The 15,984-nt window shown below is 43.8% G+C and overlaps 2 protein-coding genes across 2 annotated transcripts; one reads left to right on the plus strand and one right to left on the minus strand.

The window, feature by feature from the left end:
* Positions 1–3,044: 3,044 nt before the first annotated feature.
* Positions 3,045–10,376, plus strand: mylk2 (myosin light chain kinase 2). Its single transcript, XM_014135533.2, has 17 exons — positions 3,045–3,178; positions 3,335–3,639; positions 3,957–4,069; positions 4,230–4,308; positions 4,394–4,575; positions 4,751–4,829; positions 6,656–6,974; positions 7,154–7,341; positions 7,489–7,594; positions 7,717–7,810; positions 7,977–8,086; positions 8,455–8,596; positions 8,772–8,842; positions 8,956–9,084; positions 9,341–9,493; positions 9,592–9,724; positions 9,942–10,376. Exons 2-17 carry the CDS (start codon positions 3,378–3,380, stop codon positions 10,047–10,049), a joined length of 2,268 nt encoding a protein of 755 aa, XP_013991008.2. The 5' UTR covers positions 3,045–3,178; positions 3,335–3,377; the 3' UTR covers positions 10,050–10,376.
* Positions 10,377–10,636: 260 nt separating this feature from the next.
* Positions 10,637–15,561, minus strand: LOC106566822 (zinc finger protein PLAGL2). Its single transcript, XM_014135257.2, has 2 exons — positions 15,403–15,561; positions 10,637–14,427 (listed from the first exon to the last, which is right to left on the minus strand). The coding sequence occupies exon 2, from the start codon at positions 13,904–13,906 to the stop codon at positions 12,626–12,628; it is 1,281 nt and encodes a 426-aa protein (XP_013990732.1). The 5' UTR covers positions 13,907–14,427; positions 15,403–15,561; the 3' UTR covers positions 10,637–12,625.
* Between the last annotated feature and the right edge of the window lie 423 nt (positions 15,562–15,984).

The following is a 15,984-nucleotide window of genomic DNA, read 5'->3' on the forward strand; positions in this document are numbered from 1 at the left end:
ACAGATATAAACATGTACCTCTGAATGGAACCAGTTGCTCATCCACTGTTACTTCAGGCCCAGGGTTGTAGAGGTATGGCAGACGCTCCACCCACTTCTCTCAGACCTCTCTTATGGCCGCCAGTTTATCTCTCACACGTCTTGCAGGTCTTGTCTCACGGTTATAAAATCATAGCATTCTTGAGAAAGTGTGAAAGACTTTCAGTGGAATCGTGGCACAGAAAATCGCCCTTCCACTCTCTGCATCCCAGAGACTACATGTAGCCTCGCCTCGGGACCTATACACACCCGCTAAGATTAGCAGCCCTATGTGGGCACGCAGGTCAATCTCATCCATCCTTTTCCAGTTGTCTCCATATTTACAGAAACCCTCCAAATCTGTCATCTCCAGGATGATTTTTTTTGATGGCTGGTGTGATGAAAATGTAGAATGTTGAGGCGATGTCCTGGGCATGGGCAACTGCATGTCTTGTGGGCTGCCATCCTGCCCTGGTTGTCATATGGTGACAAGGACCATTTTATTTTGCTGTTCTTTGACAAAAATGTCTCTCAGCTTGGGGGATTTCATCTGAAGATGTTGCATCGTGCCCTGGGTTGTATTCTTCCCCATCTTCTTCTTCAGAGACCTCCTCCTCTTCTAAATCATTGTTCTCTTGTTCCTCCTGGACAAAAAAAATCTGATCTACATCCCATTGGGCACTGAAACGTGCACTCATGGCTTCAGCAAAGAGAGAACTGGGGGGGACTGTCATCTGTAGCACCTTTATAGCCTCTGACTGCATTCCCCATTAGTAAACAATGCTTTCAAGAAATATTTCTTTTGGCTGAAATGTTGTTTATTTTGTCTGTGAACTTGAGTCATGTGTGGGGTCGTGGAGGGGAGATGCTGCACATGCACAAGAAAGTTGTAGTTTTGTCTGAGTTCAATCAGTAGCGCACATAATCAACATTTTTCATTGTGCGTGTGTGTCTTTGTGTTTTTTGTGGTGTGTAAATTATTTTATAACTGCCGGGTCAAAAATGACCCTAAGACAATCTTTGTACCCTGGTGGTGCACAGCTTTCATGGAAATATGAACAAAGGCGATGTTTCACTTTTTCTAATGTTGGGGTCACTCTAGGAAAAGTAATCAAATTTCAAGTTGAAACAATATCATTTAGTTTTTTTTTCTGCTGTTAAACATAGTGGCGGATCATTTTTTACCCTTAAGACAACACAAGGGTTAAGGAAGACTTCCTCTTCTGCAAACCACTGGAAACCAGGACAACCTGAGAGGAAATTCTTTAAGTACAGGACAGCTTTGTGACATCAAATGGACTGTGGTGGTCAAGATCTGTTGGTATCTGTACTGATGGCACAAAAGCCATGACAGGGAGACGCGTGCAAGCAGTTGCTCCCGATGCCACTTGGGTTCACTGCAGCATCCTCCGAGAGGCTCTTGCTGCCAAGGGAATGCCTGACAGCTTGAAAGACGTTTTGGACACTACAGTGAAAATGGTTAACTTTGTTAAAGCAAGGCCCCTGAACTCTCTGTATTTTCTGCATTATGCAATGATATGGGCAGCAACCATGTAACACACTGGTAATCAAGGGGCAAAGTATGACACGTTTTTTTAAATTGAGAGACGAGCTTAGAGTTTTTACTGACCATAATTTTCACTTGTCTGACCGCTTGCATGATGACGAGTTTCTCACATGACTGGCCTATCTGGGCGATGTTTTTACTTGCCTGAATGATCTGAATCTTGGATTACAGGGACTCTCCGCAACTATATTCAATGTACGGGACAAAATTGAGGCTATGATTAAGAAGTTGGAGCTCTTTTCTGTCTGTATTAACAAGGACAACACACAGGTCTTTCCATCATTGTATGATTTTTTTTGTGCAAATTAACTTAAGCTTACGGCCAATGTCAAATGTAATATAGCGAAGCACCTGAGTGAGCTGGGTGCTCAATTACACAGGTACTTTCCCAAAACGGACAACACAAACAACTGGATTCCTTATCCCTTTCATGCCCTGCCTCCAGTCCACTTACCGATATCTGAACAAGAGAGCCTCATCGAAATTGCAACAAGCGGTTCTGTGAAAATTTAGTTGAATTATTTCTGGATAGGGCTGAGCTCAGAGTTTCTTGCCTTGGAAAAGACACTGATGCCCTTTGCAACCACGTACCTATGTGAGAGTGGATTCTCGGCCCTCACTAGCATGAAAACTAAATACAGGCACAGACTGTGTGTGGAAAATGATTTATGTGCATCATTTCAAGCACACCCACCATTTTTTATGAACAAATAAGGTTTTATATGTAAGATGCCTAAATAAAGAGCAACATTTTTTATTACTATTATATTATTATTTGTGCCCTGGTCCAATAAGAGCTCTGTCACTTCCCACAAGCCCGGTTGTGACAAAAACTCACACTCATTCTTATGTTTAATAAATGTATTGTATAGTGTGTGTGTGTGGCAGGCTTACAATGATGGCAAAAAACAACATTTGAGAGTGTGCTGACCCTGGTGCTAGAGGGGGTACGCAGCTGGAGGTTGAATGTTTGAAGGGGTACAGGACTATAAAAAGTTTGGGAACCACTGGTGTAGACTAACCATCTTGGGGACCAGAGCTTGAGACACTGAGCTAGTGGGTAAGGTTGGATGGAGGCCAAACTGTGTCATTTTAGTAATCAGCTCATTGGGAATAGTATTATGGGGGAACAGTATCTGATAGTTTAGTGAGACTATTAACACACCAATAAATATGCAAATGAGGGGTCTGGTCCAAGCCTGGAAAGGATTGGTTGTAATTTGATTAGCCAAGACCCAGACATTTGGATCACTGCCTTCTATGCCCAAATAAAAAAAGAATTGTGTGCACATGCTCTCCTTCATCAGAGGAACTGCGTATGTCCTCTTGACGTCTGTCTGGCCTGACATGCATACCTTCGTTATCTGCTATTGTTTCCCAACCCTCGGCGCCCTTGCCCTCGCTTGCCTATTTCTGGACCATGAGGCTGTCGCTGGAAGAGATAACGGAGCAAACCAGCTCACTGCGGCATTCTGCTCTCTGGACAGGACCAACCCCTACTGTCTGACTCTCACCAATACTGGTCTTTCTGCTTGGTTACCTGATATGACATTCTTCCTACTCTGCCTTCTACAGCTTTCATTGATCTAAGAGGTAGGTACAATTTTAAGAGCTCTGAGAGGAGGCCTGAAGAGTGACAACCTTTATATTTTTGGAGGGAGTTGTAACCAACTGTCCTGACTTTTTTTATAATCTGTAACCCGCCTTTTCATTTCTTGAGGATAACTCTGCCTATGTCTTCTATTCTAGAGGCTTGTGTTTTGCGGAGGCCTATTGAGGACCACTGTTCATTATGGGTTCCGTGCGGTGTACGCCACCTGTCCCACTCCCCACAAACCTACCTGTCCTAGAGGCCAAAGTAGATAACTTGACTCACAAGTTGGATGAGCTCCTCTCCAGACAAATAGGTTCCTGCTCCATCTGCTCCACCTGCAGTCTGCACAGCGGCCAGACAGATGCAACAGAAAGGCAGCTTGTGGCCCAGTCCAGGCTGCTAGAGAACTTTGAGAGGAAGATCGGTGAGATGCAGAGGACCTTAGAGGCCCTGGCCAAAGGTAACGTTCAATCGATCTGAAATGACACATGGAAGTATTGTATTGTTATTGACAAGTTAAGTTTGACTGAGCTCACTACAGGATTGACCCATGGTTTAGTATTTCAATGTCTCAACCAATACCGTGTATCTGCATTAAAGTTTCAAACTGCATTTCAAAGGAGATAAATAACTGTGAAGTGGACATGAATTACAATGATTTTGCTCACACAATGTTGATGTTACAACAACGTCCATGCTACTGTGAAGATGACAGAGGCTTGTAAGAATTGTGTCCAATTTCCTTTGAGGATAATTCTGTTTTGTCTTGTAAATGAGGTCTGGAGCAAAGGAACCCCCATACCTGCCAGGAAGCTTCCCCAGCCCCACCCATTGAGCCATCACCTAGGACAGTATATCTGCCAGCCAGGACCTCACTAGTCACTTCTAAGGTACTTTCAGTCTGTTTCCTCATTGTGTGAATGGTTGTGTATACACTGCATTGTCTTTTTCCTTGTTGATACATGTCAACATGGTAAACATGTATATCTAAATGACAAAACATAAAGCAACTGTTTTAGTCTGTCTGGTGCTATGTTCTCTCATGGTCAGGATGAGATCCCGGATCAGTTGGAGACAAACAGACAGCAGGATAAGACACAACACACTCCTACCACCCCAGCAAAGAAAGGTAACTATTCATACTCAAATGAGCTCTAGACCAAATGTAGGTGACTATAATCCAGGGTGGATTCAATTGGTGTATTATTTGATAGAGACAGATGCAAAGAAAACATTGACACGGCTGGCAGTAGCAGTTTTCCCATCAATGGCGCACACTCAAAAGATTTTGACTCAGACAAGGACCACAGTGACGAAGAACCAAGCGGTGACATCCATCGAGGCGTCACTTAGGACAGCATCTCTGCCCGTCAGTGATTCATTAAGCACTGAAAAGGTACTCTTATAATATGTTTCTTCATTGTGTGAATGGGTTTGTGTATACATTGCATGGATATGTGTCTACTTCATATCTCTAATTGGCAAAACATAAAACAAGCCTTTTAGTTGATGATTGGTCAGTGGCACACCTGGTGAGATGCTCAAGCTGCCTCTGTTTCTCTCATGCTCAGGCTGAGACCCAGAATCAGTTTGAGATGAACAGACACCAGGAAACAAAACAACAGACTCCTATCGCTCCTGCAAAGAATGGTAACTCACTTCCATTTTAGTGGTATGCCTATAGTCATGTCATACTCAAGAACTACATTTGGCTAGATTGAGCTGACCAACATTCATGAATTCGATGGGTGTTTATGTGTTATATGATAGATAGGAACACAGAGAAAGCATTGAATTGAATGAAACCATATGAATGGATAGACATACAGTTGAAGTCGGAAGTTTTCATACACCTTAGCCAAATACATTTAAACTCAGTTTTTCACAATTCCTGACATTTAATCCTAGTAAAAAGTCCCTGTCTAAGGTCAGTTAGGATCACCACTTTATTTTAAGAATGTGAAATGTCAGAATAATAGTAGAGAGAATTATTTATTTCAGCTTTTATTTCTTTCATCACATTCCCAGTGGGTCAGAAGTTTACATACACTCAATTAGTATTTGGTAGCATTGCCATTAAATTGTTTAACTTGGGTCAAACATTTCGGGTAGCCTTCCACAAGCTTCCCACAATAAGTTGGGTGAATTTTGGCCCATTCCTCCTGACAGAGCTGGTGTAACTGAGTCAGGTTTGTAGGCCTCCTTGCTCGCACACACTTTTTCAGTTCTGCCCACATATTTTCTATGGGATTGAGGTCAGGGCTTTGTGATGGCCACTCCAATACCTTGACTTTGTTGTCCTTAAGCCATTTTGCCACAACTTTGGAAGTATGCTTGGGGTCATTGTCTATTTGGAAGACTCATTTGCGACCAAGCTTTAACTTCCTGACTGATGTCTTGAGGTGTTGCTTCAATATATCCACATCATTTTCCTCCCTCATAATGCCATCTATTTTGTGAAGTGCCCCAGTCCCTCCTGCAGCAAAGCACCCACACAACATGATGCTGCCACCTCCGTGGTTCACGGTTGGGAGGGTGTTCTTCAGCTTGCAAGCCTCCCCCTTTTTTCTCCAAACATAACAATGGTGATTATGGCCAAATTGTTCTATTTTTGTTTCATCAGACCAGAAAACATTTCTCCAAAAAGTATGATCTGGTCCGGCTTTTTTTATGGTGGTTTTGGAGCAGTGGCTTCTTCCTTGCTGAGCAGCCTTTCAGGTTATGTCGATATAGGACTCATTTTACTGTGGATATAGATACTTTTTGTACCTGTTTCCTCCAGCATCTTCACAAGGTCCTTTGCTGTTGTTCTGGGATTGATTTGCACTTTTCGCACCAAAGTACGTTCATCTCGAGGAGACAGAACACGTCTCCTTCCTGAGTGGTATGACAGCTGCGTGGTCCCATGGTGTTTATACTTGCGTAATTTTGTTTGTACAGATGAACGTGGTACCTTCAGGCGTTTGGAAATTGCTCCCAAGGATGAACCAGACTTGTGGAGGTCTACAATTAATTTTCTGAGTTCTTGGCTGACTTCTTTTGATTTTCCCATGATGTCAAGCAAGGAGGCACTGAGTTTGAAGGTAGGCCTTGAAATACATCCACAGGTACACCTCCAATTGACTCAAATGATGTCAATTAGTCTATCAGAAACTTCTAAAGCCATGACATCATTTTCTAGAATTTTCCAAGCTGTTTAAAGGCACAGTCAACTTACTGTATGTAAACTTCTGACCCACTGGAATTGTGATACAGTGAATTATAAGTGAAATAATCAGTCTGGAAACAATTGTTGGAAAAATTAATTGTGTCATGCACAAAGTAGATGGCCTAACCGACTTGCCAAAACTATAGTTTGTTAACAAGAAAATGTGGAGTGGTTGAAAAATGAGTTTTAATGACTCCAACCTAAGTGTATGTAAACTTCCGACTATAACTGTATATTAATTAAGGGGTGTCTGCTGGTATGGGAGCAGAGCAAAGAGACTGTGTTGGAGAGCGGTGGATTGGAGAGAACCAGCAGGGGGTCAGAAGTCAACCAATGGCAGCAGATTCCCACAGACAGAGTGAAACTAAAAGGGGTGGGATGAGAGAGGTTCCAGCTGTAGCGGTTGTACCATCAATGGCGGACACTCCAAAGACTGAGACGAGGACCGCAGTGACGGAGAACCAAGCAGCTGCTCCATCAAGTCCCGCCCCCGCCCCAAAAAAGCAGTCTGGGTTGGCTGTCCTTATGCCAACCGTGGAGAGCTCCCCCCTCAGACAAGTGCACAGCTGTCCAGAGTCCTTGCAGAGGTAAAGGCACTTACTCATCACCTAAAATACATACTAATAAAAATGATAAATTATTCGATATCATATCTATATGTGAAAAACTCAACACATCCACCACCAATTTGAATCACATTGCTTTCCACCAAACAAATTATAAATGCTACTCAGGTCTGATTGTGCTGGCCTTCTTTCTGGTCCAGGCTCCAGAGCTCAAGGCCCAGGCCCCAGTCTGTCTGCCCTGCCCGTGGACCTGCTGTTGGGAAGACCTGCAGTGTGTTGGCAAGGGATAGTCCAGTTGCAGCCAGTGGAATACAGATCATAGTAGTCCCTACTACAGCAGAAAGGACCCGGCCCAAGTCCCCTACCAAAACTTGCCATAAGGTCATAGGTGAATATTGACTTCCGTGCACAAAAGGCCTTAGTGTGTTTGAGAATTTGGGGATTAGTATGCTATTATACAGAGACGTGTACTGACGTTGCGCTAATGAGTGTTGCCCTCCCAATCTCTCCCTCTCACTCTCTCTCTTTCTCTCAGATGACGTTCCCCCCCAGCCAGCTCCTTTCCTTCACCGCTGTGTGTCGTTGCGATCCAACCCCCCATCTGACACCTTCATCATCCACACCAGAGAGGTGCTGGGGAGGTAAACTGACATCTGTAGCCTACTGGTCTGGAATAGTGGTAGAACTAGTAATCTCCCAGATGTTATCTACTAGCTATTGGGTTTGTGTGTTAATGAGTTAAGAAAACATATTTTTCCCTCAGCGGACGCTTTGGCAAGGTGCACAAATGCACTGAAAAATCCTCTGGACTAAAGCTCGCAGCTAAGATAATCAACACACGAACTGCTAAAGAGAAGGTGAGTGAGTGAGTGAGTGAGTGAGTGAGTGAGTGAGTGAGTGAGTGAGTGAGTGAGTGAGTGAGTGAGTGAGTGAGTGAGTGAGTGAGTGAGTGAGTGAGTGAGTGAGTGAGTGAGGTACACATTTGTATGTTCACATACACATTTGCCTGTGTTGTTCTCTCAGGAAAGGGCAAATAACGAGGTGCAGGCAATGAACCAGCTGAGTCATCCCAACATCCTCCAGCTCTACGAGGCCTTTGAGGCCAAGCACCAGCTGGTGTTAATTCTGGAATAGTAAGTGGCTACTATTCCTTCATATTCCACTTTGCTATGCAGTGTCATTGGTTAGCAAGATCTCCATTACACTGTGATGCTTCCAAACATTCTACAAATCATTTTACAGGGATCAATAAATTAACAATTAATTAATATACTTTAATGATCTCCTGAGGGGGGATTTGGTTTGCTGGCAGCAGACACTAAAGTACAAAGTACAGACACTCAGAGACATAGATACGGAACACTGAATCACCACAAATATGGATACATTATTAAAACAAAGACAAAGTGCATTACATACAGTATACCTCAATCAATAGTACACAATGGAAAGGGGAGAAAGGAGCAGTGGAGTTGCTCAACCTGATGTCTGTGTGTGGCAGTGTTGAGGGCGGGGAGCTGTTTGACAGGATTGTGGATGAGAGCGCACCGTTGACCGAGGTGGACGCCATGGTGTTTGTCAAGCAGATCTGTGAAGGGGTCAGCTACATGCATCAGATGTACGTCCTCCACCTCGACCTGAAAGTGAGTATGGTGGACTGGATGTGCATTCTAGATTTCAAGGCTTACCACCGTCACAAATGCCAGGCATTTTAATAACCACTTGAAGCACAGCGTGGTCAGTCCCACCATAACTCAGAGGCATCCATATGTGTGTTGTTGTAAGAAAAGTAATCAATGGTTAATCTGATGTTTACAGCCGGAGAATATCCTTTGTGTGAATCGAACTGGCCATCAGGTGAAGATTATCGACTTTGGGTTGGCAAGAAGGTAATGCCTCTCTTCAGCTGTGGGTGTGACTTTGGGGGATTTATTGTGAGCATTGGTAGCAGCTCTCTCAAAAAGAACCTTGAAGATTAATTTTCTTTCTTCCTCGGAATCAGATACAGGCCTCGGGAGAAGCTCAGAGTCAATTTTGGAACCCCTGAATTTCTGGCCCCAGAGGTGGTCAACTTTGATTTTGTGTCCTTTCCCACAGACATGTGGACCTTAGGGGTCGTCACTTATATGCTGTGAGTCTAAAATATCAGTCTCATATTCCCTAACATCTAAGTTAAACCGTAAGTTGTATGGGGCAAATTTACTTCCACGTAAATAACATTTTTACTTAGTGTCCCATTGACATCAATGCATGACTAAGTACAAATGTGACTTAAGTGGAAGTTAGGCCCCCCCCCCCCCCCATGTCCCTACCATGCATGCTCTTTCATTCTGACCTGTTTCCCTGTGTATGTGCATGCGGCACTTCCTTCCTCTCATCCTCCGCAGTCTAAGTGGCCTTTCACCCTTCCTGGGTGATGATGAGAGCCAGACCCTCAACAACGTCCTCTCTGCCAACTGTTCTTTTGAGGACGAGGCCTTTGAGCACATCTCAGCTGAGGCCAAGGACTTTATCTCCCACCTTCTGGTCAAGGAGAGGGGGTGAGGGCCAAAGCTGAAATAATAATCATAACACTCATGATTGTGATGATTATTACAGTTTATTAGTTATACTTCTACCCTGTTCCCTGTTTGGCCAGAGGGCGAATGAGTGCTTTACAGTGTCTAAGACATCCGTGGCTCAACAACATTGCAGAGAAGGCCAAGGGCAGCAATATAGTACTGAAGTCCCAGGTCCTGCTGAAGAAATACCTGGCCAAGAAACTATGGAAGGTCAGTCCAACAGATTTCCTCCACCACACAGTGTGGTTCATTTAGTTGGTTTTGTAGTTGGAAGACACATTGTTCACATTATGGTAGTTTTATCCTCTTTGCACTGCAATCAGCTGTTTCATGTCAATTGTTTCCGGCCAACCATTGTTGATGAGACGCATCCAACCTTCCTGCCCTGCTCACTTTGTTGTAAATGTGCTTCTGTGCTTGTTGACAGAAAAACTACATTGCGATAGCAGCAGCCAACAGATTCAAGAAGATCAGCAGCGGTGGGGAACTGACCTCTCTGGATACGGAGACGGATACAGTACCTATAGCAACGTAACAATGTCACCCATTAATACAGTACCTGCACTGCCACCTTACAATGTCACACCCTGTGAAATCTGTACTGACCTACGCTGGACAAACTGCATACTTGTAAAGACCTCCCACATAATCTGTCAGAGAAGGTACGCTTGTCATGGTCTGTCTGTGTAAACAAAACTGGACACAGTGTGTGAATAAATAGTGGCTACACAACATAATTTCACTCATAAAATGAACAGCAATTTTGTACTTTAATATTTTTATTTTCTTGTGTGGAAATGTATGGAAGCGGATTCATGCCAAAAGATATGACACTACATCTATAAAGGAAATAGTGAAAGTGTTTTTTTATTTTAACGTAACCTTTATTTAACTAGGCCAGTCAGTTAAGAACAAATTCTTATTTACAATGACGGCCTACCTCAGCCAAACCCGGACGATGCTGGGCCAATTGTGTCCCTATGGGACTCCCATTCACAGCCGGATGTGATACAGCCTGGATTCGAACCAGGGTGTCTATAGTGACGCCTCAAGCACTGAGATGCAGTGCCTTAGACCGCTGCGCCACTCAAGAGCACTAATAACGAAATAACGAGAAACCAATCCAATCTAATAGGTACTTTATTGTTTACATTCATACAATAAGAAAATGCTTCAAAGATAATATGATAAGAGCAGTTCAGCAATTCTTGTTTTGTATCTTCTTCTATAGGGTGATGGAACAAACAGCTAGAGCCTTGTCCTAAGAGCTAACGAGAATGTGATGCCTGCATACTAGTAACGCTTCCAGCTAATTTTACTGCAGGCAACAATGCAATTGAATTAAATGGAATCCTCATTCAATACAATATGATGGGAACTTAACTATTGGGCATAACATCCTTTCGTCAATATGCTCAGCTAACCTCAATACAAATCTATTACTATAAAGTGTGCGTTCGTTGAACTGACAAAAATAAACTCTACACAAATGTTTTCTCTGCAATTACAAGTTGCTCTTTTCTGAGGTAGTCAAAGGACGCGTTCCAGGCTGACTACATTTCAGACAGTTGCATTGCATCAACCAATGGTTGCGTGCTACTTAATTGACTGCGCAGTCGGGCCTCAGATTGCTATATCATATGATGTGGTTAGGTGATATGTTAAAACACCTATCCAGGTGTTGTGAGATTTGGCAGGCGTCTGCAATGTAGTCTGTCTAAAACGCTGCCAACAAGGATACAATCATCATGGGCGTGGAGGAACTGATCTCTACTTATCAGGAAAGGATTCAATACATAAGTACTGGTAAAAGAGAACAATGTTCAAGGAGGAAAGATGTTATTCCGTACTGATTGTTCATTTTAACGTAACAGTTACCTCCACGCCAAGAAAGAAACGGGTACTGTAATAGGATAAGATAGAGGTAGAGATTTTATGGGTCAATCAATGTCACTGTCTGTTGTATCTAAACAAAACAAGCAATTTGATTAATAAAACCTACATTTTCACTTTAGATCTAATGGCACAAGTTAGAGCCAAAGTAACTAGGAAAGAGATTCAAATGATATACCCTAACCCCAAAGGACAGAGTTGTGTATTAATCTGTTCATCTAGGAGAGCATGTTGTTGAGGTAAAAGGAACAAAACATTTCATAAGACATCAATTCTATCCTTTCATAATGTCTTAAGTGCTTAAACCCAGTCAATAGAGTAGACACCCAAGAAAAACAACAGTAGCATTTTTTTAAGACATCGGTGCAACATTTCACTGAATAAAGGATACAGTCAATGATATGCAGTAATATGAAACCCATTTCAGTAACACTCTCTAAAGCAGTGTTTGACAAACCTCTCCTCGAGTACCCCCTGCCATTCCACTTATTTGGTATATTCCAGAACAAGCACAGTTGATTGAACTGGTCAACTAATAATCAAGCTCTTGATTACTTGAATCAGGTGTGCTAATACTGTCTGGAACAGACCAAATAATTGGAATGGGGGTCCTGGATAGAGGTTTGGGAAACTGCTTTAAAGGAACTTAAAAATCAAACATCTCTAGTTTTTGTATAAATAAGCAGAACATGATAACACAAGTACACTTTTATGCAAACTGCTGTTAAATATCTAACATGACCATTGTCATACAAGTGACTAACATTATTGGAAAACAAGATGAGTGGCAGATGTCATGTAGCACTTATGTCCACATTGTATAGACCTTATGCGGTCTTTTCTGAACAAAGTGCAACCATTTGGCCTATTTCTAACAGGTTTCAATAAAACAAAATTTTGGTTGCTAAAACACACTTTCTATTCTCCTTCTGCTCAAGTTTCTTATTATCGGATGAGGTAATACTGATGAAGTGGTTCTTTGTGTTCAACATCATCATAACAAAAACTATTGCTACTGAAAGCTTAATTAGCATCATTAAAAAAATACAATTCCCATATTTTTTCCATAAAAAAAATAAATGCAAGCACATTGGATGCCTATATGTATCACTCGTATATTCAACACTTTCTAGACACTCGTCCTTTATGGGAGGCTTTATTCAAGAATATTTGGAGTGTCCCTTGGCCTGGTGCTGGGGTCACATGGTATCAGGCTGCTCACTGTTGAAAGGTCTGGTAGTAGCGAGGTAGGGAGGTGGAAGTGCTCATTCCAGGATTGCTGAACCCCTGAGGTAGCTGGTTGTTGTTGTGGTTGTGGGCTCCGGGGCCCTGGGGTGCGTGAAGTTGTGGGGGCTGCAGGAAGGTGAGACCTCCTGGGGCCTGATAGGGTAGGGGGCTGGAGGAAGAGGGTGGCACAGTGGAGGTGGAGGTAGACGGGTAGCCCATCACCAGACCTCCCATACTCATATGAGCACTGTAGGGAGGCAGGCTGAACGGCAAGAAGCCCAGAAGAGGACCCAGGTCCATGTTAGCAGCGCACGACAGCTCAGCTGAGGAGAGAGCGGGGCTCCTGGACAGAAGGTGGGGGTCCCCAGCCACTGGGCCCCCCTGGGTTTCTGAAAGCACTTCCCTCTGAGGGGAGGCGGAGGAGGAGGTAGAGGAGGAGGTTGTGGTCAGGTGTGGGGGCAGCCCGCTCTGCAGGTCCATTAGGAAGCTCTCCATGTCAGTGCGGGGATATGAGGTAGATCCATGCTGATACCTGGCCATGTGGCCATAAGGCTGCTGTTGCTGCTGGGGGAGGTGGTGGTGGGGATGGGGAGAAGGGCCTGGCATGTGGAGGCCCACCCCCATGGCCGTGGACAGGGAGCCTTGCATGAGAGAGTGGTGTTGGTGGCCCATGCCTGGATTGGACATGGTCTGCAGGGGGTAACTGCTGTACATGTCAATGGGGAAGGCCTCTACATGCTCCTTGGAGGAGGGTCCCATGCCGCATTGCACCGGACTTGGCTCCTCCTTTACGGGCCCAGGTGTGGTGGGGGCTGGTGTGGGGGTGGTGGTTGTGGGCTCCTGGACGTGGCTCTTCTTCAGGTGGCGTGTCAGATGGTCCCTGCGACCAAATCGCTGGGCGCAGCGCGGGCACAGAAAGTCGCGGCGGCCCGTGTGCACCACCGCGTGACGCCGTACATCCTTGCGAGTGTAGAAGCGCCGGTCGCAGCGCTCGCACGAATACTTCCTCTCCCTGACGGTGGCGGTGACCTCCAGTGGCGGAAGGCTGTCGGTGTGGCTCCCTAGCTGCTCCAGCAGGGCAGGTGCCCCCTCTTGGCAATGGAGCTCCCCAGGAATGGTGGCGCTGGAGGCAGGGGCGTGGGCGGCCAGCAGGTGGCGCCGGTAGCCCAACTGAGTGCTGTACTGTTTGCCACACTCCTGGCAGTGGAACACCTGCCTGTTGGCGTCGTGGGCCTGCAGGTGGCTCTTTAGGTGCTCCTTCTGTTGGAACATTCTCTAGCAGAGGGAACGGCGCTGGGTCTTCTGCAGAGGGCGACGGGCCATAAGCATGAGCAGACGGACCAAACACTCATGGGGTATTTTAAGAGAGGACCTTCAAACTTGACACCATTGGCTGCACCGTTAATGGAGAGTAAGGTGTTGAATGCTGCTGAATGCTGCTAGTGGAGTGTTTCGTATTCTCTCCAGGTGAGGGTCTGTCCGCCTGTCTCCCTTTCCAGTACGAGCTTCTATCAGATGGGGGGGTTCTGCGGCAGCAGCTGCCATAGCAACCCAATAGGGCCTGAGCAAAGAGAGCAGAGTCACTCACTCAGCTGCTAAGGCTCGGACTAAATATGGGCAAGCATCCCTGAGCTTGTGTGAGTTTTATGTTCTTGTGTGTGTATGTGTGCGTGTCTCCGCAGGGTAATTCTTGGGTAAGGCCCAAAGTTGTGTGCTTCTTCTCCCTGTCTCATCCAGCCACACGAGCCAGAGGACCGGTTGAACGTGAGTGGCAATTTTGCATGACCACAGTCCTAAAAAGAAGCACAAGGTTAAGATCAGCCTACAGTTGTTGTGTGATGAAATTACCAGGGTCAAGCTGATGCCGGACACACCCCATGTATAGCACCCATCCAAAGCGATGCACTTTACATTATTTTACCCTATACCTGTGTAATAACCATAGCTATACATCATTGGTAGTAACACTTTTATTACATAAACCTTTAGTCATTACTTTGTAAAGTAATGGAGTTGAGCTGTTTTTGTGATTACACATGTGAAATAAGGAAAACTTTAACAATACTGTAATAGAAAAAAATATTACTTGGCTTTTTAAGTTGAAGATTTACTATGGTTAGGCTAATTGTGCAAGTGCTGCAGATCAATATTCAGGGAACAGATAGTGTCATCAAGTGAAACCTGGGGTGGAATGATATGAGCCTTGTATTCTATATTAGAAAATGATCCTTTTTACATCTGTACAAAAGACACTCTGATCTGAACAATGTAAAGCAAGCTATGCAACTTTCACTTGGAAACGAATCAAGAGTCTATATACAACGAACATATGGTTCATCATCAACTCGCGCTGATCAGCATGTATATGAAGTCAAAAACACACAAAAACGTATTCACGTAGTAACTTAAAAACACAAAGTAAATTAACTTAATTCAATAAATGGACTCGTGTAATTCGTGAGCAATGATTGAAAAATAATGAATGGGGAAACGTAATACGAAAATAAGGACGTGAAGATAACATTCAAAAACCTTTTTTTTAAACGTTTGTATTCTGAAAATGTGATGAGCGCTAACAAAACAGTTATGTTTTTCTTAATTACATAAAGTAATGAAAATAAATATACATATTGCACAACTATTTGAAAAGTGCTAAAGAAATTTAGCAAGTTCATGTCACCGAATTTGATCGGTATGAGTCGATTTTTACTATCAGCCTGGCAGGCGTATATTTGGGACGTTTCCGTTGAAAATTGGCGTAAACGTACCTTTAAAACTTTCGCGATTCGGTTCTTGGTCCTTTTCTCTCAGATGTTTTGTAAAACAATTTTTCCAAATTTTTAAAGTTTTATTATTTTCGGGGCCTGGGTTTTTCCTCGGCGGCGCTGGAGTTGCAGAGCGCTTGCATTATGGGAGTGTGACGTCAGACACACCACTTTTTTGACAAACTTTTGTAGGGGTTGCTAACTAAATAAGGTTCACCAACACTGTGCGACCTAGTATGCAATACTTCATATTAAACCTTAAGAAATTCACAATATTTTAAAACTTGGAAAATAAACTTCCATAACATCATTGCATATACTCATTTTTTCTGTAGGAAAGTAAAACTGTTGAATTGAAGGTGTTGTACGCTCAAAAAACAAGAGGATGGTCATATGGACTCCACATCTTAACACTATATAAGAAGAGAGGATGATGGAGGTAGCGGACTCACTTAAGACGGGTATGAGGAGAAGATCCTCATCGTCTTTTCCATCAGATTTTCTGGTCATAATCTGGTTCTGGTTCTGGTCAGGTTTTAGGATGACCAAAAATCCTAATATAACCTTAATCCATGGAGGAACTGT

The sequence above is a fragment of the Salmo salar genome, chromosome ssa13 (assembly GCF_905237065.1).
Source record: "Salmo salar chromosome ssa13, Ssal_v3.1, whole genome shotgun sequence".
Classification (NCBI taxonomy): domain Eukaryota; kingdom Metazoa; phylum Chordata; class Actinopteri; order Salmoniformes; family Salmonidae; genus Salmo; species Salmo salar.

Coding starts and splice junctions, on each gene's coding strand:
- LOC106566822 (XM_014135257.2), bottom strand. CDS start 13,906: ATGTTCCAACAGAAGGAGCACCTAAAGAGCCACCTGCAGGCCCACGAC.
- mylk2 (XM_014135533.2), top strand. CDS start 3,378: ATGGGTTCCGTGCGGTGTACGCCACCTGTCCCACTCCCCACAAACCTA. Junction 3,640..3,956: donor CTTAGAGGCCCTGGCCAAAG/GTAACGTTCAAT, acceptor CTTGTAAATGAG/GTCTGGAGCAAAGGAACCCC. Junction 8,843..8,955: donor GACTTTGGGTTGGCAAGAAG/GTAATGCCTCTC, acceptor CCTCGGAATCAG/ATACAGGCCTCGGGAGAAGC.